We start from the raw sequence: 27,951 nt of genomic DNA on the forward strand, positions 1-27,951 counted from the left end.
GGCTCCAGCCCCGCCCCCCGGGCCCCGTCCGGCCCCTGTGGGCGGGGCCCCGAGCCCCGGGGATTGTCCGCCCGCCGGTGCCGCCGCGGGCCGGGAGCGCAGCGGAGCGGTCCCGGCAGTGTGCGGAGCAGCCCCGGTGGTGTGCGGCGCCCCGAGGCTGCGGCGTCCGGCGGGGCCATGGCGGCGCTGGGCTCGGCGGCGCTGCGGAGGGGCGGCGGCGCGGCCCCCCGGCTCCTCGCCGTGGCTGTGTCCTGCCAGAGCTGCCGGCACAAAGCCACCGGGGACGGAGGACACGGGCAGCCCCGGGAGCAGCACCCGGCTGCCCCCGGCAGAGTCGGCGGCCAGCCCGTCCCGGCCGAGGGTGCCGACACCAAGACCTACCTGTGGGCCAGGTACCACGAGATGAAGAAGCTGGTCTACGGTAAGGGGCTGCCACGTCCTGCCGGGCCGGCCTTTCCGTTCTTTTTTTCCCTCTCCTTTCTCCGCTTCGCATCTCGGTGCCTTCCCTCGCCCCGCAGCCCTGGGGATGTGCCCCTGCTCTGCAGATGCCGCGTTAGGAGCCTTTCTAGCCGGCCATGCCATCCACATCTTCCGTGGCCCGCGGGTCTCTGGGTTGGTTTTATTTCATTGAAATCTGGTCTTGATCTTCCTCTCCCTACCCTGGGCTTCCTTCTGTGCAGATTCCCCGTCTGCACTCAGCGCTGCAGGAGATGCAGGGTACATGGGACTTTTCATAACTAGCCATCGTCGGCATTGTCGTGGCAAATGGTCTAAATGAAGGGCTTGTTGCCTTTTTCTCCAGTTTGCCTTTGCTGGCACACGGAATCGCGTTAGATTCGGATAAATAGATGGCGATGCTGAGTGAAGGGGTGACGAGTCTGAGTCGCCACTGGCACAGGGGTGAGCCTGGAGAGTGCTGATGCTGCAGCTCCGGGGACGGGTCCTGGTCCTGAGCTCAGTTTGTGTTCCACATGTGTCACACTTTTGCTCAGGAGTGAGTTTTTGCTTCTCTGACCAAGAAGTTACCTGGCTCTGTCGGGTCCTTTGAAATCTTGCCAAGTGAGGCAAAAACTCAGGCTGCTCGCCAAGTCTGTCTGTGTGTAAAACAGGATTGTGGTCTTTTTGGCAGCAGCAGACCTCCACTGTATTAAACTCTCCTAAAAATAGCTTTAATGACATGAGGGTAGGAAACTTTTTCCTGTTGGTTTCTTGATTCTTGGAATGCTGAAGGTAAGCACTGCAGAGAGCTAGGAAGGGAGTTTGTGCCTGCTCTTACAGAACTCGCTGTTAGCTTTTGTTTACTTAAGGGCTTGGATAAGGAGAGCAGTCAGCCCCAGGCATCTGGAAGAACTTTCTCCCTGTTCTGAGATCGACAAGGTCTGTCATTCCTTCCTCCCCCATCTTCCAGTCCACTGGATTTGACATCAAATCTGAGTTCTTTATGATGCACAAAAAGGAATTGGCTGCTGATCCATTAGGTGCTCAGGCTGCTGCATTCCAGGATGGGATCTGCTTTCCCAGCGCTGTTGAAGGCAGTTCAGGATGCTGACAGAGGACTGGGGCTTTGATAATACCCTCCAAGACTGAGTTGTGGTTTTAGCCCCACAGCTTGAAAGAAATTCCAATTTACAATGCTTGTATTGCTGTTTGGCCCTTGCTATCCTCAAAGGCATTATTTTCTTTTCCATAATGGTGTTGAAACCATAAATGCAGATGTGTGCTAATAGGCTGTGTCACGGTCTTTGGCAGAATGCTTGGTTTGCTATGTGAGACTGTGAAGTTTGTGTTCGCATAACTCTGTTGTGATGCAAGAGATGCAGTTTTTAATTGAGGTGGAGCAATAATCACCAGGGGTAAATGCCAAATGAAGTCAGGTGAAGTAGCCCAAGTGTTACAGAGCAGACTCTTCACAAACCTTCAGGAAGCCATCAGATATGTTGAATAAGGCCTTTGTTCAAAGAGTATCTCCCCAAACTAAAATTTCAAGACTGTGCTGTTATTCAAACCTTGTCAGGAAGAGACAGAGTTGGTCCAAGTTTTAATTGTTGCTTTGATGACTGAGCAGTTGTGCAGAACGTGGCATCAGTCTGTTCCTTCGGGCTTGGTTTCTAACCCTGGTGTGAAGGTGAATGTCTGTGCTTGGCTTCCCAGTATTGCCCAGCACTGAGTTTGGGCAGACTCCTGTGGTGCCTCTTCTCCTTCCCCCTCTGAAACACCACCTTTGTGCGGTCCCTTGTCCTTTGTTGTCAGTGACTGTCACTGGTTTGGAGAGAGTCTCTGCCTGGAGAATTCCTGGTGTGTTTTCTGCCCAGCCCTTGCTTAGCACCAGCTCCATGGAGCGCTGTTTCATTTCTGCACCATAAATGCTGACTGAGTTGGACAGGGCAGGACGTGCAGGACGAGGTTCTGTGCAGTGGAGCTCAGTGGTGGTGCAGGTTTGGGGCCAGAGGAGAGGCACAAGGAGTTCCCAACTCTGTATAAAGACATCTGTGCTCTGCCAGGCTGGAGTGGGGTGATATAAATGACAGCACAACGCAGCTACACAGAGAGTGCCTCTGAGGTAAAACTTCCTCTCGAGAGAAACCATTCTCTTCATTATCCCCCCTGCCTATCGCAACACTGACTTATGACCAAATTTCATTACCTGTAAAAACTTGAGGCTAAAAATTTGAGGCACTTACTGTGCTTTTTTTTTTCTTCTGCCAAAAGGAAAGGTACATTCACAGTAATCAGAGAGATAGGGTTGAGCAAGACTTGCTGTTTTCTGATCTGATAAATGTCAAGGAAGGCTGATAAGCTCTCTCAGTAAGCTTTGAATTTTTGTACTCTAGGAAACATTGGGACAGCAAAGCCAGTGATGCTTTGGCTATAAGCAAGTGTTTGTTTTTTCCTAGGTGTTCCAAATCTGTAAACAGTGGCTACACTAACTCAGCTTTTCTACAGAACTTTACAATACCTGCAAACTTCTTGCCTCTGCATGTCAAGTTTGAGCAGGGTTAAGTGTGAGAACAGCCAGAACTGGAAGAATGACCAGTTATGTAAACTTGTCAATTTTGCTTTCTTGGCTATAACCCATTTTTTTCTTGTGAAGAACTTTTGTAGCATTTCTCTAGTGCCTTTGTATAGTTTAAATATGTAATTTTGGAATGAAATTATATTTTTAATGTTGCTTTTAGTTAACGTAGATTTCATTGGCCGGAAGTCCCAAAATATTTAGGCATAATAGCATAAAAATCCAAGGTCTTTTAACGTGGTTCCTATGAAATTAAATGGTCTTTAGATAATATTTTTCCCTTCCTACCCTATTGGTAGAAGGATCTGCTTTGGCTGGTGGGAGTGCTTTGCAGGAAATGGCACAAAACAACACTTCAAAAGGATAAAGGGGAACTTGGAAGGGAGGAAAACTGGCAGTTTGTCTTTAGAAAGCAACTTAGTGTGAACAAGGGAAACTTTTTGATTCATGAAGGATGTGGAGGATGATGGCCATCTGCTTCTCTGTGCCCTTCTTTTCCCTGCGTGTCTTATGAAGAAATTAGTGCAGATGTCTGCTGGGTTGAACTTCTGGGAGTACAAAGGGTGTGAGACACACGGGTGAGTTGCCTTGTTTGTGTATTATTCTTCACCAACATGCTGGATCTGAGGCTGAGAGAACAGGAGGGTTTCCTGCAGGATGCTGTTGGCACCCCGGGAGCTCAGAAAAGCAGGAGACGTGCTTGGCACCTCCTGCCCAGAGCGTTTTTCACATCAGAAGGGGCCAGACGGCGTCTCTAGTGTCTACTTACAGTTAATTACCTGCTTTTGTTTCCATCTCTGCCCTCCTGTTGGGGATTGAGGGTTATTGCTTTCTAACAATGTGGGTTATTGCCTGGGAAGAGACACCTGGGCCCTCATGGAGACACTGATTTCAGCAGCTGCCCAGGTTCTCACAGTGGGAAAATGAAGGAGATATTGTGTGTTTACTTTGCATTTACAACCAGGTGTAAGCGATGCACGAGATCAAACACACTTTCTTGTGGTCTGCCTTTGCTGCTGAATTTCATCATGTGCTGTGGACATGCAGGCACTTCCCTAAAATCTGTCTGAGTTGCAAACAGGAGCCAATTGTGCAAGCAGGCAGATTCCTGGGGCTGCATCCACTGCAAGAGCAACTTTTTCCACACCGTCCTCCCATGTGCTCATGCTGCTTCTCCCTCAGATCAGACTTCCTGGGTGAAGTGCTGAGTAGGCAGTGACTAACTGATATTGTCTGCCTTTCTAGTTAGGACCCAGACAGAAAGAATAATAATCCCAACTAGTCTTTTTTAATAACCAAAACTGGTCCTCATTTTGTTTTGTGTGGTTGTTTTCTTTAATTTATCATATCTGTCCAGCAATTTGTTATGGTGTCTTGGCAAAGGAGAAAAGCAAAAGCTGTGATTCTTGAAAAATGGCATCTTCATGAGCTTCTGGTAGGTGTCTGTTTGTTTTGATTTGACAATTGCCAGGAAATCTGAGACAAAGATCCCTGGCAGATTACGTGCAGAGCGTCAGCAGAGCAGCAGCAGCGCCCAAGCCTGCAGCCCAGGACTTGATTAAGCACTAAGGATTGGTAACCACCCAGGAGGATATCTTTGAAAAACATCCAAACAAAGCACCACAAAAAAGCAAACCAAACCCCCAAACAAACACAATTAAAACCAAGCTTCTTGAAACCTGGCTCAGTAACCCTGAGGCATGTTTGGACTCTGGTATTGAAGCTGATTTTATGTGTGTGCTCCCAGGTTGTCTTTTCCCTGCTGTAGTTGGAACCTGCCTGGAGACTGCATGAGTTTGAGGAGATGGAGACCTGCAGCTCTGTTGAGGAGGGTGCTGCAAAAGGACATTTACACTGAGACAAATGTGCATCATGGATCTCTAGACTGAACCACAGAGATTTCCTCCTTCCCAGAAGAGCAGTGACTTTGAAATTACCGTAAATTCAAGATGTAGGATGATGGGGGGGACAGAGCAAGCTGCAAGTTGTGAGTGATGTGGAATAGGAAACACAACAAGGAGATGTGTGGTGCTTGGGGAAGTGAATATAGGGAATGTTGTGTGTGAGCCAGTGGGTGTAAATCATTTTGGCTGGTGTGTGCATCTTTTTTCAGCCCTTAGGGGGTAAGAGAGAATATGCTGTGTAAGTGAATGACAAAATGTGAGTGGGGAAAAAGGACCTGGGCAAGAAGCTGTCAGAGGACAGCAGAGAGGCTCTGTACCTTTGAGGCTGGCAGGGAGGAGCATTGCTTCACTCTCTGGGTCTAAATGTACTTCATAAGCTGTGCTGTGGCACAGTAACTGCTTATGCTTCCGATCACAGATAGGACTTGCTTGGTGAAGCTCAGACTGCTCTCTCCTTGTTACAAAATCATACTGCTCCCTTAGTTTTTCCTGATATTTTTGCAAAAGTTGTGGCTGGCGTGTGTGGTTGAATCTAGAAGATTCTCTCTTCTTCTGTGAAAAGAGAGGTGGGGTTCAGGCAATGGTATTTTGTGATGCTCTCAGGCTATCAAAATGTATGGTCCTGCGTACATTAGCAAAAGAGGAATGTTGAAAGAGCTTGACCTCTCTGTAGGGACACTGTAGCAGCAAGTTGGGTACATTGATCATAAAAAGAAAAAAGTGCTTTAATAGAAGAGGAAAGCCCTGCACATTTCCCCTGAGATATGATTAAGGTTGTGTCATCATTTTTCTTGTGAGGGAGAAAAATAACACCCAGCAAATCCCAGTGTAAGCTTAGGAAAAGGTCTTTCCACAAGTTGACTGGGGGTGAGGCTAGGAAGTGGAACTCTGTTTATTTATGGTGCAAAGAGCATTTATGATGAAAGTATGAAAGTTGTGATAATCTGAATCCTATTTACATTTCCCATCTTTTAAAATCTCAATGGAAAGTACTTGGATTGCATCCTCTCTCCTAAGCCTCTTCCTGGAACTTTGCCACCAGCTGAGCCCTGACAGAGAGCATTTGTTCCTGGTGTGTAGCCAGTAAGTCAGCCCTCCTGCCTTAATACACCGCTTTATTTTCTAGTGATTCCTTGCCACATGATCTGGTGAATTGTATTTGAAGGCCAAATGGAAGTCACTTAGGAGAGAAGGAAGGGTATGCTTTGTAACAGTGATTTTTTTTTTCCCTGCAAAAGAAACATTTTGAAATATTTGAATCTATTTCTTTGGTTACTTCTCTGAATTAGAGATCACCAAAGAACTTCAGCTTTTTTCCTAATTTCTGTTATAATTCCAGACAAAGTCTTTATTGGGAAGGGCTGATATCTCTTTCTAATAATGTATTTTTTGTCCTAGACACAGATGGAACTTGGTTTTATAGCAAGGAAGCAGTAAAGAACCAGGACAGGGGTCCTTGCTAAATGCCAAAAGTTAAGGTAGGAAAAGAAAAAATCCTACCCACTGATGCTGGCTAGGATCTGGAAAATGCCTGCTCTTTAATCATTCAAAGAGAAAATTACCCATCTTTGAGGAGGGAGGAAATATCTCCTTACCCTCTGTCCCCCAGTGTGGTTGTGACCAGGCAACCCCCTACAAAGAACTATTTTTATTGCCCTTTCTTGCAAGGGACAGTTCTCATGGAGAGGGAAGCCTGTGGGAAGATCTGTTCCTGCCTCCCCCATTGCAGTGGAGCGAAAGCTCTCCTCTCTGCACTGGCTCTGGGAAGGGATCTATATCCAGGTAGTTTAGCTGCTTGGTCACTTAACCCCATTTTCTCAGTGGTCTGGGGAGAAAAGTGTTATTCCCAAGCACCTTGAACAGTGACTCTGCTTTGCAGTGACAAACCACATGGGAGGACTGAGCTGTGTCCACAGCTGTTTATCAGAGGAAAGCAGATCACTTGCTGCTATCAGCATTGCATGCTACAGGAGCATAACTTAGTGTGGGGTATTTTTTAGATGCAGGTGTTTGTACTTTGGTTTTTCCTGCCAATTAATACAAAAATTTTAAAAGTCCTAATGGTATTTGCAGGAGTTCTCTGTGAAGTCTGGTTGCCTCTTTGAGAAACAAAAAATGCCAAAAGACAAGCCTCAAAATTTCTGATTTGGAGTAATCTGGACTTTTTCAAGAGCCTGTTTGCTTGTGTGAGTTGTAAGTGAGGGGTGTGTATTTTTCTGGTGATTTATCACAGCTGCCTTTCACACTGAAGCCTGCAGAAACTGCAGCTGCTCTGAGATAGAAATTTGACACTTCAAAACCTCGGGTCTGCTTTTCTTCATGTAGACCAGAGACCAGGGGGCATTGTTTTGCAGCTTCCTGACACCAAAGGTCGGTCTGGCTGTGCAGATGGTCAGACAGCATTATCTCCAGGTGCAGCCAGAGGTTTCACAGTGTGTTTTTTCACGGGGACATTATTCGAGTGAGCAAACGGCAGCAGCCTTCCACAGCAGCTCTGTGCTCTTTGCTGCTGCTGTGTGGCATTTCCAGCTGCTGTCAGGTCCAGAACAAAAAGTCTAAACTTCAGTGATGCTCTCAGTTTCTCTAACTTCTCCCCTTTCCCTTCTTTTAGATCTCCTTCCACCAGGAGTCTGCAATCTCCTCAACCCCGCTGCCATCTATGCTAACAATGAGATCAGCCTGGGAGATGTGGAGATCTATGGCTTTGACTACGATTACACATTAGCACAGTATTCTAATTTACTACACTCCATGATTTTCAACACTGCCAGAAACATCCTAATAGAACAATTCAAGGTAATGAGGTGCTAAGAGTTTCCACTCAATTAAGCTTGCTGCTGTCTTTGCAATGCCCCAGACATGCTTGTGCAGGCATTGTGCACACATGTCAATTACTTGATTTATTGAGATAAACTTAATATTTCACAATCTTTGATTGCAGAATTAATTTCCTTTGAGATTATTTAACATGATGTACATTCCTGAGGTTTTATAAACGTGGAGTAGGAACCTTAGTGTAAAAAATCCTGGTCAGCTGTACTCAATTATGGAAATAATGCCTACAGGATTGCTGGTTGGAGGTGCACATGGTGCCTGAACATAAATCATGGGCCAACACTGAAGCTGTGCAGGACTTGGAATATGCTGGTCGATGGGATGATGCCCTAGAGCATGTCCCAGAACAGACACTCTGTTTGCAATGGGTGACTGCTTATGCATTTTTTCTCATCGTGCCTTTCTGTTTAGAGGGGCTCTGCAGTACCAATCTTTGCCAAATATATGCAAAGATTACAAGAAGTGTCCTCACTGCCTCAGTGAACCTGGTGCTTTTTCACTACTGTCCCTTGCATGAGAAAAACTAGTTTTGGGTATCCTGGTCCCTTTGTATTACTCAATTCATCCACTTTCTTTGCTGAAGGGGTAAAATTAGGCAGGACTAAATGACCTCAGGTGAAATGACTTTGTTGATTATCCAGTGCTTATGCTCTAATGATGTCGCTGTTTGTCTTCCCAGTATCCAGAAGGGCTTGGGAAGTATGACTACATTCCAGGGTTTGCCATACGTGGACTTCACTATGATGTACAAAAGGTAAGCTGTACAAAGTTCACTCTCCTGGGCTTTGTTTTGCTCTGTTATGTTTTTAGTGGAAATACTTTATGTCATTGCTTGCAATAACATCTGTCACCAAATGACCAGTGAGTCTGTCTGGCTGGGCTTTTCACTGCTTGTGTTCTTCCCCAAAGAAAGATGTCTATTGTGCCAGCCTGGCCTCTAGCAGAATGGGGCATTCTAGCAAAGGCCTCTGGTAAACAGCCTTGCCAATTTAAAAGTCAATCCATTGCACAGGCTAATTAATAGAAAACTGAGCTTGTTTATGTGATCATTTCTGTCTTCCAGGAAATTTAAACAACAAAACTCAGTCCTGCATCTACAAGTACTTGCCAGGAGCAGAGGCATAAGTCTTACTCTAATAATAGAAATGACTTGTCAGGAGAATGCTTTAGGAAGCCTTCCCCACCCCCCACCCCGAATAATAGGACTGCCTGGAATAAGATCCAAGCTACTTGAGATGCATACTTCTTAAGAACTCAGGCAGCAGAGTGCAGGCATTAGCTTTAACCCTTTTCAGTGCTTTGGCCTGATTCCCTGATGCCCAGTTGTGTCATGCTGGCTGCTGCAGCCGGGCAGTCAGGTGGGAGCGCAGCAGAGAAAGTTGCTTCACCAAAGTAGCTTTCTTGTACGTTGAGTTTGAGTGAATTCAGAGAAGCAGGCAGTGCAGGCTGGAGTGTGTGTGGTGTCCTCCAGCAGGAGGGAAAAAGGAGAATGAAGGAAAAAACTATAGAGATTTTCTGTCTTTTGTCCTATCTGTGGAGACAGCATGGCAGCAGACCACTCATGCCTCTGGCTTTACAAAGTAAGAAGTAGATCTGTGGGAAACTGAAGGTTCTTTCTCTGTTTAAATCTTTGGCTGCTGTATCTGAGAAACACGGGTGAGTGGCCTGGCCAAGCAAAGCACCCTTTGAGTGAGTGGAAAGTAGAGAACTCTCTTTTCTCAGGATCAGAGTTTGCAAAAAACACAGAAATCTGGGTTATGCCTGTCTAAGTAAAACTTTCAGCACATTTACATGCACTCCTCACAGATTACTTGGAGGTCTGCCCACAGTGTAACAACATGCACTGATATGGGATCCTGATGGAAGAAGTTCAATGCCACGTTCCTGGTGCGAGCTGTGGAGTGATGTGGGTTTAGTGTGAGGCTGCTTTCCATCCCAAGGACTTGTGTTACAGCTTCAGAATGATGGATGGAGAAGGATGGCTCATGATTAGGGGAGTGTCTGTTAGCAGCCTGGTGTGCTCCTGAACATCTTTCCTTCAATGTCTGCTGGGGAGGGGAGAGCTCTCATGTGAGAAAAATGACTGAGTGCTGCTGTGCTCTGAACTAAAATTTGCCCACTTTGTTCTGCTTGAGATAAAGGTGGGGGGAAATAGATTTGTGCACACAAAGCTCCTTTGGAATGTGTGTTTTCTTGAAGGCAGATAAGAATATATTGTCTTGAATCACAGAAATATTGTCCCTGTTTTCAACTGCATCCCTGTCTACAAACTGGGGTGTAACAGACTTTGGCTCATAGAAGGATGGTCTTTTGCCAGAGAGGCCAATAAAGAGTCACAGTATGAATAAGTGTGTCTAAAAGTAGCTGGAGAATAAGTGCTGTCTAAACTGCATAGAAGTGGGATGCTCATACTGAACTTTATTTTCTGAATGTCATTTGTGTGGAACTTTAAACTTGAATAAGGTTTCAGTGTAAATTTTAACAATAACTGAGTTCTAACAGTAAATATCTATCCCTTGTCACAGAGTCTCCTCATGAAGATCGATGCTTTCCATTATGTTCAGCTGGGGACTGCATATAGGTCTGTCAGTTCTGAAAATCACTTTCTAAATGCTTATATATGCAAAAAAAGTGGATTTCTACATCTCAGTGTATGTTCATGGCATATGTTGTTCTGCTTCTTTCCTGAGCAGAGCACAGTCTTGTCTGGCTCATCCTGTTTGCTCTTGCTTCAAATGCTTACCTGGCATATAATTGCAAGGAGTTATTTTTTCTCAAGCATTTCAAGCCAGGTGTGGGTGGGAAGACCTGGAGCTTTTTTGTAATGGTTAATAGCACATCTGGTCACGTACACTGCCTGGTGTTTCAGCTGCAGCTACAGCATGGCTGGGTTAACACCTGAGAGCAAACAGAGCCAATAGGGAAGGGCTCTTCTGTTCGTGGCTCAACACGGGCCTGTCTTTTCCAGGCAGGAGTTTGTCCCAGCAGCGCTCTGCTGTGCCTTGGAGAGTGATCTGGGTGTGCAAATTACATCTTAAAGCAACATAGACATGCCAATAGAGTAATAATGCATCAGAATCTGGCCTCACTTTACATCCCAGATTGTCCTATTTTTCCTTTAGTTCTCCAAAAAGAGCTGGGTATGCTTTGGAATAAGTGGCTGAAACAGTGCAGAGCAAATTCTTCTCCTATGAGTTGTGAGACTGGAGACTGAGAAAACACCTTGCTCCAAAGAGGAGTGGGGCTGGTGTGTAAGAAGTAGTAATTTATAAATATCAATAGCAAACCTCCTGTAAATCCGATGTTTTATTTCCCAAGCATGGAAGCCAATGTGGTTTTTTTTCTCTTGATCTCTGCCTTTTTGCTGTTAAGCTTTAGTTACAGTAAACACTCTAAGAATATTAAGAAGGGAGTTTCATAACCAGAGAGAATTGGCTTCTTTGAGTGCCAGCTTGGGGGGGAGGGGACCAGCAGTTTGTACTGCTCCATATTTTACTTCAGCTTCATAAAGAGATTTTTAGTGAAAACACATTTTAATTTTTCTTTTCCCTAGTGTCCTTTTGTAACTATCTTTTTTGGAGAGTCCTTCTAAACCTTCCTTTGCTGTTGTGCACAACTGAGGCAGCATTTAACTTCTTAAATGCTGTGTCATAACTGAGTAGAAATGGAGAAAGGGAAAGTTGCTGACTGCTTGAGCAAAGAGTCATCAAAATTGTGCAAGAGGCAAAACCTGCAGCAGTCAGATAACCTGATGTTATGAACTACACAGATCAGCCATACTCCTGGCTTTGGTGTTTTTGAGAAAAACAGCCTTCTCTGTTCAATGGTCTTAGTGTCAAGATCTTGTTCTGTTTAGGAAAACTGAATAGAAGGAAACCCTGTTTTCAGGAAGCCTTTTCCTACACCCTTTCATTAAAGGTGATGTGTTTCATGGAAACAACATCTCCAAACTAAGTTAGTTACCCAGTGCTGCCCAAGTCAGGTCCTGGGGCTGATTTGGTGGGGCAGTCCTGTCAGCAAATTGACAGCAGACAGAGAGAAGCCTCTGGCTGGACTCTGCTGGAATGTGGATAAAGCCCCTCAATTAACTTGTAGGAGCAAAAGAGGTATCTGAGGAATGTCTTGGGAAAGATTTTGTGTGAATCTGTAGAGCTGTTGGGCTCTCTGCCTGTCTCTTTTGAGCAGGAGGAATTTTTGAGTTTTAGGAAAGAGTCTGTTTGCCCTGTCCTGTTTTTCCCCACTGTTTGTAGCACTGCTCAGACTGGTGATTGTTGACAAACTGTGTTGTTTTGTGTCTAGAGGGCTCAAACCGGTGCCTGATGAAGAGGTGATCGAGCTCTACGGTGGTACACAGCACATCCCCCTGTACCAGATGAGTGACTTCTACGGCAAGGTATTGTAAGCCCTTGGCTGCTGGGATGCAGCAGCTCTTTGAACAGCTTGGAAAACAGAGGGAATTGTATGCGCATGTAAATGACTGCAGCCTCCCTTGGAAAGGCTGGTCCCCAGTGAGCTGCAGTGTGTGTTTTTGTTCTAGTGGGAATATGCCCCAGAGGTTATTTAGCAGTTTAGCATCTGAAAGACATCTGCAAAGCATTTTTAAATACCAGGGCTATTGGCCTAGAGCTGAATGGCTTTGAAGACTGATAGGGAGATGTTCCCTGCTTGTTTCTTGGCCAAATCCAACTCCCAAGCTACCCCGGCAGCCTGCAGTGCTCATGTTTGCAGTGAGCTGTTGGGGAGGAGGTCTCTGTGGGTAGCAGCAGTAGGGTGCTTGCAATGCCTTTCTCTCTTTGGTTTTGGGTAAGGTTTTTTTCCCTTCATGTTAAGGATCTCCCTCCACACTCTGTCAGAACTGCTCAAGGGAAATTATTTATATGGTTGTAGTCCATGAGTGTAGGGATAGTAAAATACTGACCTTCTGTTTGTAGGAGCTGTAAAAATCCTCTGGTTGCCTGAACCTAGAGGAAGTTAGGAGAGATTTTTCTTCCTTGAGTGTCTCTTGTGGGGCAGTGGCCAAGCAGGACCTTTCACATCCCTTCTTCCAGAACTGCTTTGTTTCTTGCCTCAGTTCCGGTGCCTTAGGGGAAGCTGGAAGGAGAAGGGCACACTTCCTCTGTAATACCCCTGTGAGTCTGCTCTGTGAAGTCTCCAGCAAGGTCACTGCTTGATTTTTCTCTTTCTCTCTTGGGAACAATTAATGAGTGGTTGCTTTCTGGATAAGTATATATTCTGTTTATAGCTCAGTGATGTTTCCAGCTTTGAAATAGGACATTTTTGTTTAGAATTTGATCTGTCTATAAACTGGCCTTGATTGGCCTTCTCCTGTGCAATTCTCCTCACTCCTGCCAAACTTGAGCTGATTTCATCTTTCTTTGTAAATAATTGTAAACATTAAACCTGCTTCAAGTTGTGGCCTTCTGGAGGACCAGGTGCTTATGCTGAGGTGCTTTTCTGTGCTTTGTATGTACCAAGTGCTTTCTTCTTTCCTGTACATGGTATTGAAAAATTTGGCTACAGAAGTAGAGACATCAGCTTAGTCTTTGTGAAGAGGTGAAGCTCTTCTCCTAGTAATGTGATAGACTCCATGAACTAATAGGTGGATCCCAAAGAGAACAAAAGGATTTACAATTAATAGCATTTGCATTCAGCAATGTCTGCTCAGCCTGTGCCACTGAGTGGGACATATTTTCCCACATTAGTCAGAAAGGTGAAAGAAGGGTTGTGATGACTGCTGGTGTGAATAGGTGCAGTGAACTGGTGGGGAGTGAGCCTTTAGGAGGGGTCTTTGATTTGTTCTCCTCAGTCTGCCATGCTGATGTTGCTGTATGAGCAACAGGAAGGTTGCCAACAGGCAACAAGAGAAGTGGGACTGATATGGCTGAAGTGTGTAAATACTGAAGTATTTACTTAAATACTTAAATAAATCCCTTCAGTGTTTTCCTGGTTCTCTGTTAGCAGGAGTGTGTGGACAGCTGCCAGCATCCCAACACCTGCAGTAGGTGGGCACAGATCTTTCCCAAGGTTCAACAGTGCAGCTGGTGTGGCTTTACATGTGATGGCCTGTAATTAAGATGGAGATTTCAAGGGAGTTGTAGAAAAAGCACATGTAACATTCTGAAAGCACAGTCCAATTTCTGTCACGACTCCTGTCACTATGTCTGCCTAAGGAAGTCAAGGCCATTAAAGAGAATTGGGAGAGGTTGGACTTGCCCTGTAAAAAATGAGACAAGGCACAAAAATTTCAACTGTATGAAATCAGAGTTGACAAGGTATATCTTTGCTGTTAGCACTGAACATTTACCTCTCTCCTCTGTACTTCAGGTATTGAGAGGCAGGACAGGTCGTTGCTCTGCTGCGTTCTGCTAGATCCCATACCTAGTTATTTCAGTAGGAACTGCCTGTCTTTGTCCCTCTTGCTTCTTTCCCAGAATCTCTGAACAGGAAAAAAAGATGAAGGCTGTTTACAGAAACTTTTGGGTTTGCTATGGGAGAAATATTCCCTTAGCTACCAGACATCAAAATGGACAGAAGTGTTGGAAGGAGTCAGTGAGTATCCTAAGGAGCACCACTGTGTGTGGTATGTGGCCCTTTGTGTTGTCTTCTGCTGTAGGTGAAATTGTCCTGTGCTGGGTGGATGGAAGTTATATAACCCTCAGCATACCCACATAGCTTTTGATTGCAGCATTTTTTTGGTAATACACCTCAAGCAAAATGCTGTTTGTTATTCCTTTGCCCTTTTGACCCCAATTTGCATTGCCCCAGGTGTTGCCTTTAGACAGGGCTGGTCTCCTGCCACCCTTACCCAGCCAGACTAAATGGGAGATGTTCTCTTGTTACACATCCTGGCATGACAGGGCCACACTAGGCAGCAGGCAGCATTAGGCAGCAGGGGCCCTATCAGCTTCTCACATCTGCACCTTCTGTGGTTTCTGGATGCTGCTTTCATGTCTGTCACACAGCTCAGATAAACACTTTCTGAAATGGGCCAGTACTATCCTACAGTATTTCAGCTTTACAGCTATCAGTCCTGGATTGCTCAATGCTCATGCACAGACATGATGGACCTGGATTGCCAAGGCACTGCTGGTGACCAGGTCATGGGGAGGTCTGTGTGCTTCCCAAGCTACTTTCTGTACACGGAACCTTAGCAATTGTCACTATTCTGGTCTGGAACTTTATCAATGGAAAATGAAAAAATTGATCCCCAGCTTCATCTTGCAAGGCAGACTCACTGCAGTCCTCTGCACAGGTGGTATGTACAGAATAAACAATGTTTATTTTACTGGAAAGCCTCTCTGGGGCCAAAGTTGGCTCTTGGCCTGCTGATAGGTTTGTGATTGATAGGCAATAACAGCAAATGTGGGTGAGAGCTGCAGCTCTGCATAAAGCAGGGGGAGTTATTCCTTGGTCAGGATGTAATTGTCCATTTCCACTTGACTGCTGGTGGACTGGAGTTCTTTTTCCTCTGGGCTTTCTCTAGTGACAGACAGGCATTGACAAAAGGCTTGTTGGAGTGATTCTTACACTGCCTTGTGAAATCTCTCTGAATGTGGTTTGAGCAGCTTGGTGCCCTGTGTAGCCTGGTTAAGATGAGCAATGTGGCATCTTCAGCAAGGCCTCTGTCTGCTGCTGTAGCAGAGCATTGTCTGTTGGCACCTGTATTAATGCCAAGAGTCCAGGGGGAAGCAGAGGTTGAAATAAAAATACATGGGACCAACTCCCTGCTTCTTCCATCTTCACCATGTGGTATTAATGATGCTGGGTTTGTGTAAAGATTTATGTGAAGGAGACACTTCTCTCTCTTCAAGGTTGGTGTTTTGGTTGAGAAGAGAGGGCTGCTTGCTGAGTGACTGGGATTTCCCACACTAGTGTTTTTATTAGCCTGGAATGTATTTCAGATGATGCTGGGTAATATGAGTTTTTTTGTTGGCTTTACTATTTTTTTTCCAGTATTTTCAGTCTAATGCCTCCCTTTCATTTTTGCTTTCCAGGGTCCATCACTTAAGCAGTTTATGGACATTTTTTCCCTTCCTGAAATGACATTGCTCTCTTCAGTCATTGATTACTTCATCACTCATGGCATTGAGTTTGACCAGGTGCATCTCTACAAAGACATATCTGTAAGTGAAATGTCAACTGCCCCACAACTCACACCACATCAGAGCTGTGAGCTCTGCAGCACCTAAACCCAAGAGGTTTGCAGGGACCAGCTTGATATGACAGCTCTGTTGTCCCTTTAGATCAAAGCATTACCAGGGAATATTCAAAGCTGTGTTTTCAGAACATGTTTGGGCTCTGTCTGTACTACAGAGCTGGTGTTTCTGGTGTATCTCGTGTAGGAGTGCCTAGGCTGCTTAGGCTGAAGGTCCTTCCATGGGATTATCAGCATTGTTGGGGCTGTTTAACTTCTTAGTGAATGCTGTATACAAAGATGTAAGTGCTTGAGATTGCTGCTCTGAGTGACTTATGCTGACAGACAACATGTTTTCCTTATTGCAATCCTTTTTCCATGGAGAAGGGTTTTTGATTGGTACCTTGTGGGAATCTTAGGTTCACCCACTGGCTGTTCAGTTCTGGGAGGGAAATGGGGCTCCAAGTCTGTGCTGCTGCCTTGGGATAAGGATCCACCTGTCAGCTGTGTGTCCTGGCCTTCTGTAGGTCCTTGATAGGAACCTGCCAGCCCATTTCCCACAAGACCTTAACATGTTTCAAGGGTGTTGGGTGTTGTTTTTTCTCTTGGGGTGGGGAAAATGTGAAGAGGGGATACAGCTGACTCCTGAGGCCTTTTGTGAAGAGTATCTTCTGAGAGATTAAAGTATCTTCTTTTGAGATCAAATGGATGTGTTCCTAATTGAAATCTTGAGAGGAGGGGGATGGTTGCCACAGCTGATACATGTCCAATGCAGGGCAACTGGTGTGGTCCAGCCCTCAGACTCCTGAGTGCTAATCCTGGTTTTGTGTTTTTGGTGGAGAATGTGGTCATCCCTGAGGAACAACTAAAGTAGGCAAAGAAGAGAGCTATGGCAGAAAATCTGTGGCAATGCCTGAAATCTCTAATTGAAACTAGGGACTATCACGTGCTCTCACCAGAAGAGTTCTTGCTTTTTTCCTGTACAAAGAGGATAAACAAACATTTTTGCAAAACTTATCCCTTTGCAGTGCCCAAGTTCAAGTGCAAATAAATGCTTTGTGAACACGAGCACAGAGATCTTTCTGTGCAGGACTTGCACAGCCCAGCTGTCAGGACAGCACAGGCTTAGCCTGACACCCTGCTGTAACTCTTGGTGGTACTGCTGATGCAGCCTGTGTGCTTGGGAGCAGGCTAAGTGCTACGGGCACTGCACTGAGTCAAAAGGGCAGACCCTGGGGTATGGCATAGGCTGAAGCTGACATGTAATTAAAGTAGTTCTGTCTCACCAGTTTGGTCACTTCCTATTTGAGAGTAAGAATGTACAGTTTACCCTGCTTCCCCTTGGAGGCATTTTTTTTGAGCTCTGTTTGATGCCTACCAAGGCTCCAAGACTTTACCTGCAGACACATAGTTTTCCTTTTTCTTTTCTTCTTCTTTTGATTTTTTGGAGGGCAAGAGTTTAGAGGGAAAGAGCACACTGAAATTTTTCTTCTCTGCAAAGGTAGTTTTGACACAAGCTGTTTTCTTGTCAGAGCTCCTGCCCTCTTTTCAGATTCCTTCCAATAAGCCAATGAGATATGACCTCTGCCTTTTTGCCCTTCAAATCCACACGGTGGAAAGAAGCTCATAAAACTCCATTTTGAGGTGGTTATGCCTCCACCTTCATCATCCCCTTTTAAGCTGTAAATTGTGGTTCTCTCCGGCTCTGAAGAAATTTTTTTGGGGTCATGAGGAGGTTTCCCCAGCATTGCCATGACAGCAGTTGACTGTGTGGCAAGTGTTACTGTAGTGATGTCAGTGGTGAGTGTGGGACTCAGTCTGAAAGGGCAGCTCCTGAAGGGGTACACACAGTGTAATAGGAATTTAAGGGTCCTGGGGAAAGGCAGCAATTGTTTACCTGTGTGAATTGTCAGGGATGAAAATGGTGCTGTTCAAACAAGCATTTGCATGTGCAAGCACTGCAAACTGTGTTGCTGCTCTGGAAATGGTTTTGTGGGTCTGGCATATCTTGCTGGATGGAGACTTGTGGAGAATCTCAGTTGGGTGTGTCTAAAACTGTGCTATATCTTGGCTTCTGGCCTGGAAAATAAAGAATATTTGGATGCCCTTGACAACATCTGTTTTAACTTGCTTCCCTCCCAGCTGTGTTTTGTGCCACCCTGTTAGTGGGAGCTTCTGCTCTGCCTGTGCACACTGGTCACCCAGGGCTAGGAGCTGTGGGCCTCCTTGGCTTGTGGGGAGCACTTGGGGTCACAGGTGCTCCCCTCTGGTGCTGTTCACCCTGGCCACACTCCCATCCTTTGGGCCATACCTGGCAGAGCTTCCACAGGCACAGGGGGAAGAAAAGCCACCTGGTGTCTGAGACAGTACAGTGCTGGGACAGTAAATGGTTTTGGAGTGGCACAGTCTCTATTGCCTTGGAACCAGTGGGGTAACATGTGCTTGTTTCCAAGAGCAGGAAGGAGCTTGTGTTTCCATAGATAAGTTTTGAGGTTTGCCCTCTTACACTACATCAGCTGAGCCAGCCACCCTGTTCTTCTTCAGGCATCTTGGTGAGCCTTGCTGGGCAGGCTCTGCTGCTTTGCAGTGATGAGCTTTTGTTCATTCAGCAAGGAGGGGATGTATCATTACTGCCTTGGTCCTCAGTGGTGGCAATAGGTTTGCATGCTGGGAAACAGGAATGCCATGTTGTAAAACTGAAACATTTTCCCCCCTGCTCTTTTCTTTAGGATGCAATTAGAGATGTTCATGTGAAAGGAGTGATGTACAAATGGATTGAAAAAGATATGGGTGAGTTAAATAGAGCTCTGGTGCCAAATTCACTTGTCCCTTCCTCAGTCTTGCTCTTTAGGCAGAACTGCTGGGGATGAGGAAGGACACTTTGTCACCATGGTGGTTCATTGCCTGCCTGCCTGAGGGGGATCTAACTCTGACCTTTTGCATCTTTAGTGGTATATGGGCTAGGTTTGGTTTGGTTTATAGAAATGTGGTCATGACTTATGCCAAAGTGTTCTGATGGATGCTGTGTGTTTCATTCGGGTACAGAACAGTATATCCTGCACGGGGACGAAATCTATGCCGTACTAAACCGCCTGGTGAACCACAAGAAGAAGCTGTTCCTCATCACAAACAGCCCCTTTAGCTTTGTGTGAGTACCATTACTGCTCATCAGTGGGTCACCATGGCACAGCAAGAGCTGTGCAGGGCACTCCCTCCTCTGAGTGCCTGGAATTTGTACGGGACAGGGTTTTGTGGCAGTAGTCATGGAGCTCTCTGGGAACTGTTTGTGGTAAATATTGCAGCACAGCATTGATTTCACTTTTTGGAGAAGTTACAAGGCTGTGGCTGGCCACAACATAAGAGAGCTGACACTTTCTGTTGCCTCTAGCAGCGTTTGCTGTATCACAGACTTCCCTGGGCTTCCAGCGTTGCAGAAGAAAGCGTGTGACAGCTTGAAACAAAGCACAGCATCAATACTTCATACAATGAGGCAGCCTTGGGGGGTTTGCAAATCTGTTTTCTTCTCTGTTACTGAAATAAGAGTGAATTTAGGGCACACTGTTGTAAAGATGCAGTGTTGGGGTGAAAAAAGAGTACTGGATCTGTTAATTTTTCTGTTCCTTTGCCCTTAGGGACAAAGGAATGAAGCACATGGTTGGCAAGAACTGGCGGGACTTATTCGACATGGTCATTGTGCAGGCGGACAAGCCCAACTTCTTCACGGACCGGCGGAAGTACGTGTGCAGGGCAGCCCTGCCTGGCCTTGGGCCCCCTCCCTCAGGGAGCTGCTCCTCTGGCCTGCCAGAAAGCAGGGGTTTGCTAAGCATAGCCTAGCTCCAGGAGGTATTCAGCCTTACAGTGATCTCTCAGGTACCCTCTGAGGAGGCAGGAATTGACCAGTCTGGGAGTAAGTGGATAGAACGTGTAGAGCCAAGCAGAAAACGTGTTTTTAAAACTAGCATGAGAGATGGCCATTTCTTGTCCTGAGAGTGTGACAAAATCTTTCCTTTTCCCCACAGCAAAAATCTGTGTGGTTTGTTTTTTGAGGTTTTTTGTGATCTTGTTTGTATTGGATACGTGTTTGGGAACTGGCAGTTCTGGAAGCCTTTGTATGTGGCAGCTGAGTTTTGTGGTCAGTTAGGAGCTGCCAACAGACAGGCTGCTGTCCTTACTTTGCTCTTTGGCTTCTTTGCTTTGGGTACTTGTGTCTGCTTAGTTAGGGGATTGGTCTGTTTTTTCCTTGTGTGTATTTTCCTCTCTCACTACCCACACCGTTGGCATATGCTGGAGTAAACCTATGGAATGGCTTTATAAGCTGTGCTGGCCTGGTAAAGGTTTTCTTCATGCGCTGCAGGGGAAGTGCTTTACAAGCACAGCTTGGAGCTATGAGGATCTGGCCCTCTTGGAAATAAAATCTACAGCTGTCTGGTGCCTTAGATCCACTCATGGAGTGGAGAATGTCATGGCAAGTCCTCAGGAAAACAGGAGACAGCTCAGTTCACCTGGTGAACTCAGCATGGGGGCTGCTTTCCATTCTCTCTGCAGACTTGCTTTACCCTATTAGGACATTCCATGGTCTCTGTTGGGCTGGGGCATAGCCAGGTTGAAAGAGCACACAGAGTGTTTCATGGCAAAGCCTTCTTGGCCTTGGCATCTCAGAAGGAGTTATTATGGTTATTTTCTTCCTCTCTGTATTTGAAAGCAATAAGAATTGTTAGGGATTTTGACATTAAATGTTTACAGTCAATGGAAGCATTTTGGAAAGGTATTTCCCTTTCATACTTTCTCTTCCCCTGAGAAAATAGTGCAGAAGGCCCAGAAGGTCACTTAGAACTCATATAGAGCTTTTATTTTAAGTTCTTACATAGGTAAACAAGTTTTGTGATTCAAATGTTCTGGTTGCTGGGTAACAATCACCAAAAATCAAAAGAAGTTGACATCTCCCCCTGTTTTTTCCCAGACCTTTTCGAAAACTGGATGATAAAGGCTCACTGCAGTGGGACAAAATAAACCAGCTGGAGAAGGGAAAGATCTACAAAGAGGTAAAGTGAAGGGGGTGCAAGCAGGAGTCTGAAATGGTGGGGACTTATAACACACCTACAGTTTTGGAAATCACTGGGAAAACAGGACAATCTGCTTGGTCAGGGTGAGGGGAAATGATGGGTTCTGTTGTGGGACACTTGTTCATGGTTGGTGTTTGAAAAGTAGAACACAGAAGTCCTTGGAAAGAGCATCTGTGTCGCTGGAGGTGTTTGTAAGAGGACACACTCTGGGCTGTGCTGGCTGTGGGCAGTGGGAGGTGCCCTGTCCCCAGGAGCTCTCGCTGGCCTGGTAGGACACTGTCCCCCAGAATGCTTTCAGCATGGGCTTGGCACTAAGGATGGAAGGACAGAGGCAAGTGGGAAAAGGCAGAGCAGGGCCAGGTAACTTAAGGTGTGGGGTAGTTGCTGTCTGCCCAGGGGAACCTGTGCTGAGTTACCTGTGCCAGGCTGGGTTGTCCCTGCTGCTGCCCTGTTTGTGTGAGATGGGGTGGTAGGGAAACATCCCCTGGATGTGTGGGAGGGGCCAGTGAATGTCCCCTGCCTCCAGGTACAATGAAACCTTCATCCTGGGAGCTCTGCTCTGACATGGTCCAGCGTGGCCAACTGTGCACTCTTCCCTCAGCTCTTCTGACTGTCCTGGTCCTGAAACTCTTGTCCTGGAGGGGCTCTCCAGAGTGGTAGTTGAGGCTAAAAGGCACAACTCTGAAACCTGTTGTGAATGAAACGATCTTCCACACCTCACTCCAAATTCTTCTGCATAAGGTTGGAAAAAGTGGATTTGTGTAGAATAAAGAAATAAGGAATAAAGAAACAAGGGTGATCCAATAGGGTACAAAGTATCAGAGACTATAAAGCCTGGCTCCTGATTCTCCCCTTCTGGAAGGACCGGCATGTCCAAAGATGAGCTGCAGCTCTGGTGATCTTGCTGCCCTGGATGTTGTCCTTGCAGCTGGTCTGTCCCCTGAGACAAGTTGCCTCTGGCTTTAGGACGGTTTGTTCTTGGTTATTTGAGCTGTCCAATCCCACGGGAAGAAGCTGTTAGTGAGATTTCAGTCAATTAGCTGGGACCTGACCCATTGTAGCAGAGTAGGTCATGTCCTTGAGTAGTCTGTTGGGAAACCTCTGTCTAGTGGGTCTGCCAAAGTGCTGGGCTGGTGTCCCATCCTCTGCCAACAGCTCAGAGCTGGGAACATGCAAGTAGAGCTCATTCCCAGTGGGTTACAGCTCCCTCAGGAGAAAGGGCACACCTCACTCATTGCTGCATTAAATCCTGCTCTTGACCCACCTATGTCTTGTGGCCACGGGTTGCTCACCCAAGTGAATGGTGCACTGAGAAAGGGAAAATATGAGGGAGGAAGGTTTTTTATGAGGGCTGGGTAGGATTTTGGGCTCCTGTCCAGTTCTTCCCCACTGTCATGTTTATCCGACTGCATTAAGATTGTTGCCTAGCTGTGATTCTTGGGGTGTGACAGAGTGTGTGTCCTGGTTGTAGCCCACCCTGTCTCCAGGATTTTTGGTTTCTTGGAACATCACAATATGCTTCTTTCTGGCAAGTGTTAGTGGCCATGGACCTTGCTGTGCTGGGGATGTTGCCAGAGGCCTCTGAGCCGTTGTTGTCCCCTGAAGCAGGGCTGGGTGGCAGTTTTTTCCTGTGGGTATCCCATGAATGGGACCTGAGGGACTGGTGTTTTTCCTTAGGGACTGGGAAGTGGGAGTGATGCCCTCTAGTCCCTCTGTTCCAACAGATGTGGTATTTTCTGTATGTGCCAAGTTTGTACTCCCTTCCCTCTCCAGATCTGTGATCTTGGGGGAAAGGAAGGCAGGACCTGGAGATCTCAGAACAGGTCTGTGGCTCCTTGGAGCTCCAAGCACAAGTTTCCTGGCTGTCAGGTCCATTGCTGTTTGAGGTGACTGGAGCACAGCAAGAGGACTCTGCTCCTTCCAAGGCTGTGCTCCATTTCCTTCTCTGCCAGTGGCTTTCTGAGCAGGCCTCATGTGGGCAGCAGCAAGGTTGTGTCCAAGAAGTGCAGGGGCTGCCTGGTCCTGTTTCTGTGCTGTTAAGGGAAGTCTGCTCAGCTCCAGGGATGCTGCAGGAACAAAAGGCTCAGCAGCCTGGTCCTGGGCAGCCTTAGCTGTGCATTCAGCAAGCTGCCAGTGGCTGCTGGGGGGCTGCCTTGTGTTTGGGGGCTTTCTGGCCAGGCTGGGGCTGGTGGCTGGGGGTGCTGGCTCCCTCCTGCCACTAGAGACTGGCCAGAGGGATTGCTGCCTCACAGGTTCACAGTGACTGCTTGTGCTGCTCTGCTGGCATTGATGGGCCCATTTCCTTTCCTAGTGGGTTTTGTTTTCGTGACTCATGTGGAAAACTTGTGTGGAGATGGAAGGGTAGGCCCTGAAGTGCCTTCTGTGCATGCATGGATGTTTGGAAAGCCTTGAAAGCTGCTTGGTGCTGTGCTTTAGCTGGTGCTTTGGGGTTTGGTTTGTTTTACTCAGCTGTGAATCTGTGCAAGCTGCCTGGCTTTTCGGCTTGGTTAAACAATTCCTGTGGACATGGGGGTGGTGTTAATCTTTGGGGTTGGGATGGTGGTCAGGGATGTAGAACAGCTCCAGAAGCCTTGCCTGGCAGTGCTCATCTTCCCTCTGGTGCACCCTGTGAGGTGAAATCATTATCACCTGAGAACCACAACTTCTAAACCAGGGGTTCTTTCTGCCCATCCTCAGGCTTTTCTAATTTAGGCATTTCTTGGCCTCTAAATTGCCTCCTTCTGTTGCCTTTTTAGAGCATGTTGTCTTCTTGACTTGCTGTTCCCTAGACCACAGAACTTGCCCTGAATTCCCTGTTTGCAAAAACTCTTTGGAAGACTCTTTGCCTTTTTTAAGGTTATAGAAAAAGCTGAGGGATGTACAGAGAATTGTCACACGGGAAAAAAGTGAAGTGAGGTGAGGAAGGACAGGAAGCCCTGTGTGTAGGTGATGGGGCAGACAGCAGGCTGACCCCCCATGAGAGTGCTCACACCTGCCTGGGGTAAGGTACCCATGTTTCACTCTGTGCTCCTGTCACTTGCAGGGCAACCTCTTTGATTTCCTGAGGCTGACGGGCTGGCGTGGATCCAAAGTGCTCTACTTTGGTGACCATCTGTACAGTGACCTTGCGGTGAGTGAAATGGCTCTGCCCTCCAGTGGGCTGGGAGCAATCCCACACGGCTGCTGGGGCTGGACATAAGGCACGGCCTGCTCTGAGTGCTCAGGGCTGTGCTGGCTGTTCCTCCCCACAACAGGACACACAGGCTTCCCCACTGCTGTCAGACAGAGACAAGCACTGGAGAAAAGGCTCCTGAAGTACTTTCTGTGGATAAAGTGTGAATTTGAGAGCAGTTTGTATTGATCCCACCTTTCTAGGTGCTTCATGCAACTGATCCTAGTGACCAGGAGATAGTTGTTATTGGCACTGGCCACGGATGGCTGTCCCTTGAGAATGAGAAATGGGAACAAACCCACTCTTCAAGGAACCAGGGTTGTGTTTGGCTTTCAGTCTTTATGTTGAATTCTTAGTTGTTTTTTCACCCTGACCTCCAGGACCTCATGCTGCGTCATGGCTGGAGGACTGGAGCCATCGTTCCTGAGCTGGAGACGGAGATCCGGATCATAAACACGGAGCAGTACATGCACTCCCTGACCTGGCAGCAGGCTTTGACAGGGCTGCTGGAGAGAATGCAGGTAAACAGCTCCTGGCTGAGCAGGACACCTTATATGCTGCCTTCTGAGCCTGAATTTTGGGTTTAGCATGGGGATGGAGGGGATGTACCATCTTGCCTGGTTCTCAAAAATATCTCATCCTCCTCCTGGTGCAGTGGGCTCTGGGTTTGTGAGTTACAAACTCAGGTATGGCCTGCAGGACTGATGGCTGTGATGCTTTCTCTACTGCCGTCTTTGCAGATGTATCAGGATGCAGAGTCTAAGCAAGTACTGCTGGAGTGGATGAAGGAACGGCAGGAGATCAGGTGAGCATTTTCCCCCCTCACTTGTGAAGTCTCTTCGGGGCTCCAAGGCCCTGTTTTCTAACCTGCTTTGGGGACAATGCTGCTGCAGCTGCTGGACTCTGGTCCTGCCTGCTGTCACTTGCCTCTAGGTGGGGGCCATGCAGCAGTGCAGTCCTGCAGCCTAGGAGGTTGGACTGCTTTGAAGGCAGGATGGGAACGGGGAGTGCTGGGAGGGGCTGGTGGGCCTCGTAACAGGTGGAGTAAGAGTGCACTGAATATTCATCAGTCTCACTGCACAGGGCCTGCACCACAGCCTCGGGAGGGTGTACTTGGGGTGAGCCTCCAATGTCCAGGGAGTGGAGTAGCCCAGGGCTAAGGGAGTGGGAAGAATCTATGACCACAGTTTTAGCTCCATCTCTTTGTTCTCAGGTCTCTGACGAAGAACCTGTTCAACCCCCAGTTTGGAAGCATCTTCCGCACCTTCCACAACCCCACGTACTTCTCCCGCCGGCTGGTGCGCTTCTCTGATATCTACATGGCTTCCATCAGCTGCCTGCTCAACTACGACGTGAATTTCACCTTCTACCCGCGGCGCACCCCTCTGCAGCACGAGGCCCCGCTCTGGATGGATCAGCTCTGCACGGGCTGCATGAAAACCCCCTTCCTGGAGGAGATGGTGCACATCCGGTGAAGGGCAGGTACTGCAGGCAGCAGCAGCACGGCCGGGGCAGCACCTCTGTCTACCACTAAAGGGCGTTTGACACTTGCGTATGTGTGCAGATGGTGTGTTTATTTCCTCCCTTCACTGGCTCCATCCCTTTCCCTGAAGTGCATTGCAGGCTGGACAGAGGATGGGTGCTTGTGCAGGGAGTCCTCTCTAGGAGTAGGTGAGATGGAGGGACCAGTGCTGGTGGTGGGACACTCTCCCTCCCTGCTCTGTGCCCAGACATGTGGCTCAGGCATGGAGCTCCACCTCTCCAGTGCTTGGTGACAACAACCCACGGGAGGTGTGACAAGGTGTGTCAGGTCTATAGCTGCCCCCATAGCCTGGGACTGCAGCATGAGTGACTGCAAATGGACAGGGAGGGTCAGGGCTGCCAGCTGGGCATCTACTCAAGCCCATCAGTGCGTGCATCACATGACAAAGCAGCAGCAGCATTACCTGTCCAGCTCCCCACCAGACTGCTCTGTGCAGCTGGCGACTCTGCTGGGTCACTGGGCAGGATGTGCAAGCCTTGGGTGTGAGAGTAGGTCACAGGGTCTCAAAGTTACTGTCTGGGAACATGACTACTTTTTGAGAAAGCTTAAGGTATTTGAAGGTATAGACTGTTGGTATTTTGGGCTTTGGTCCCACATGACATCAGTACTTTGGCAATTGATGTGGTGTGGTCTGCTGTGAGCTGCAGAGGGACGTGTTCAGTGTGTTTCAGCCCTTCAGGTAAGGTGCAGGGCTGGCAGCAGAGGTGGTGACATTTAATCTGTGCTTACTGAGATGTGGCCTAAGGTGGCTGGAGGGGCACATGAGGATGTTTGGGGAGGGGGTGAGTGTGAAGTGCCGTGGGGAGCGTGGCCAGACAAAGCCCTGTGGTGCCTCCTCAGCAGGAGGAAGACCAAAGAGATGCTAATAGTGATGCCAGAGCCTATAGGATGGGACAAGGGTGACAGGCAGGAGGCCCAGGAAGGTGAGAGCTGGTTTAGGATGTGAGGTGCAGAAAGTGGGCTCTGCACTGGCCCAGGGCCTTGCTGGTCCTGCCCAGGCTTCAGATTGTCCCAGGGCCATGCAGGGTGTTGGAGAGGGGCAGAGGGCAACGGGGGTGGAAAGGAGGTGTTGGGAGTTTGTGCCACTGTGATACTGGTTGGCCCTAAGAGCCAGGAGCTCACGCCCTCAGAAAGCTGGTTGGTGTGGGGGAAGTGATGGCTATAGGATGAAGGGGTGGTGATTGCCTTGGTCGTCCTCCTCCCCTCACTGCTGCACCATTTGCAGATGGCAACAAGGGTGACAGTGCCAGCTTGCTCAGGGGCAGTCAGTGCTGAGGGGACAGAGGAAGGAGGGCCTGGCAGTGAGCAGGCACAGAGGAGCTGAGTGACTGACTGCAGGGTGGACAAGGGCTGTGGGTTTGGAGGGAGCTGGGCACCAGGGGCATGTGAGCACTGGGCCATGGTGATGGCTGTAGGGGCTGGGTGTGTCAGTGTGGGGGCAGCTGAGGGAGAGGAACTGGGGTGGTGAGGAGGACCCTGTGCCAGGACCTGTGACTCAGAGAAAAGTGCTGCGTGTTCAGCAGCCCTCAGGGAGTCACACACACACACACACACACACACACACACACTCTCTCTCTCTCTCTCTCTCTTCTCCTACCTGTTCCTCCCCAGTGCTGTGCCAGGCTGGTCTGTCAGTCTGTCACGTGTGTGTCACTGCCTTGTCTTTGTGCCATGTGCCCGCCTGTCGCACACTTTCAAGATGCCTTGTGCTCAACTCAGTGGCTTGGACAATCTGTTAACGTGGCTACTCTAATCAAACACCGGTAGTAGGTGCATGTGGCACTTGTCTTTGTGCTGTGTGTAGTGTGTAGCTCAATAAACGTCTGCAGCATGTGTCACTAACTGACTAACCTGCTCACTGCGCTCGCGGGGCTCCTCTGCCTGCCCTGGGGGCACGACCAAGGGCAGCCTGGGCTGAAGAGCCAGGCTGGGGCGATCAGCACGGAGCGGTGGCGCCCTTAGAGCGGCCGTGCAGGCCGGGGGCACCTGGAAAGGTGTGCCCAAAGCGTGTTCGGGGTGGTGACTGACGAGACTCGTACCTGACTACGGGGCAGGGTGAGGGCACGGGCGCGAGGTCCGGCGGGCCCCGGGGAATGCTGCACGTGAACAGTGAGGGCCGTACGTCCCTGGGACGGCTGAACTGGGCTCTGGGTGCTGGAGGTTTGGGCAGGCACCACCTCGTACGGGGCTATAACAGGCAGGGGCGGGGCCACGAGGGGCTGGAGCTCCCACCTGCTGGGGGCGGCCGGTACCGGTGGGGCGGGCGGTGGGAGGCCGGGGCCGGGGC

The 27,951-nt window shown here is 48.0% G+C and overlaps 1 protein-coding gene across 1 annotated transcript; it reads left to right on the plus strand.

The window, feature by feature from the left end:
• The first annotated feature begins 71 nt into the window (after positions 1-71).
• On the plus strand, positions 72-27,835 carry NT5DC2 (5'-nucleotidase domain containing 2). Its single transcript, XM_084214622.1, has 14 exons — positions 72-421; positions 7,529-7,713; positions 8,432-8,506; positions 10,278-10,333; positions 12,052-12,145; positions 15,747-15,875; positions 18,616-18,676; positions 18,932-19,034; positions 19,519-19,620; positions 20,847-20,928; positions 23,993-24,079; positions 24,502-24,642; positions 24,862-24,926; positions 25,335-27,835. The coding sequence occupies exons 1-14, from the start codon at positions 178-180 to the stop codon at positions 25,594-25,596; spliced, it is 1,686 nt and encodes a 561-aa protein (XP_084070748.1). The 5' UTR covers positions 72-177; the 3' UTR covers positions 25,597-27,835.
• Positions 27,836-27,951: the final 116 nt, after the last annotated feature.

Source organism: Fringilla coelebs, assembly GCF_963513975.1.
Source record: "Fringilla coelebs genome assembly, chromosome: 13".
Lineage (NCBI taxonomy): Eukaryota > Metazoa > Chordata > Aves > Passeriformes > Fringillidae > Fringilla > Fringilla coelebs.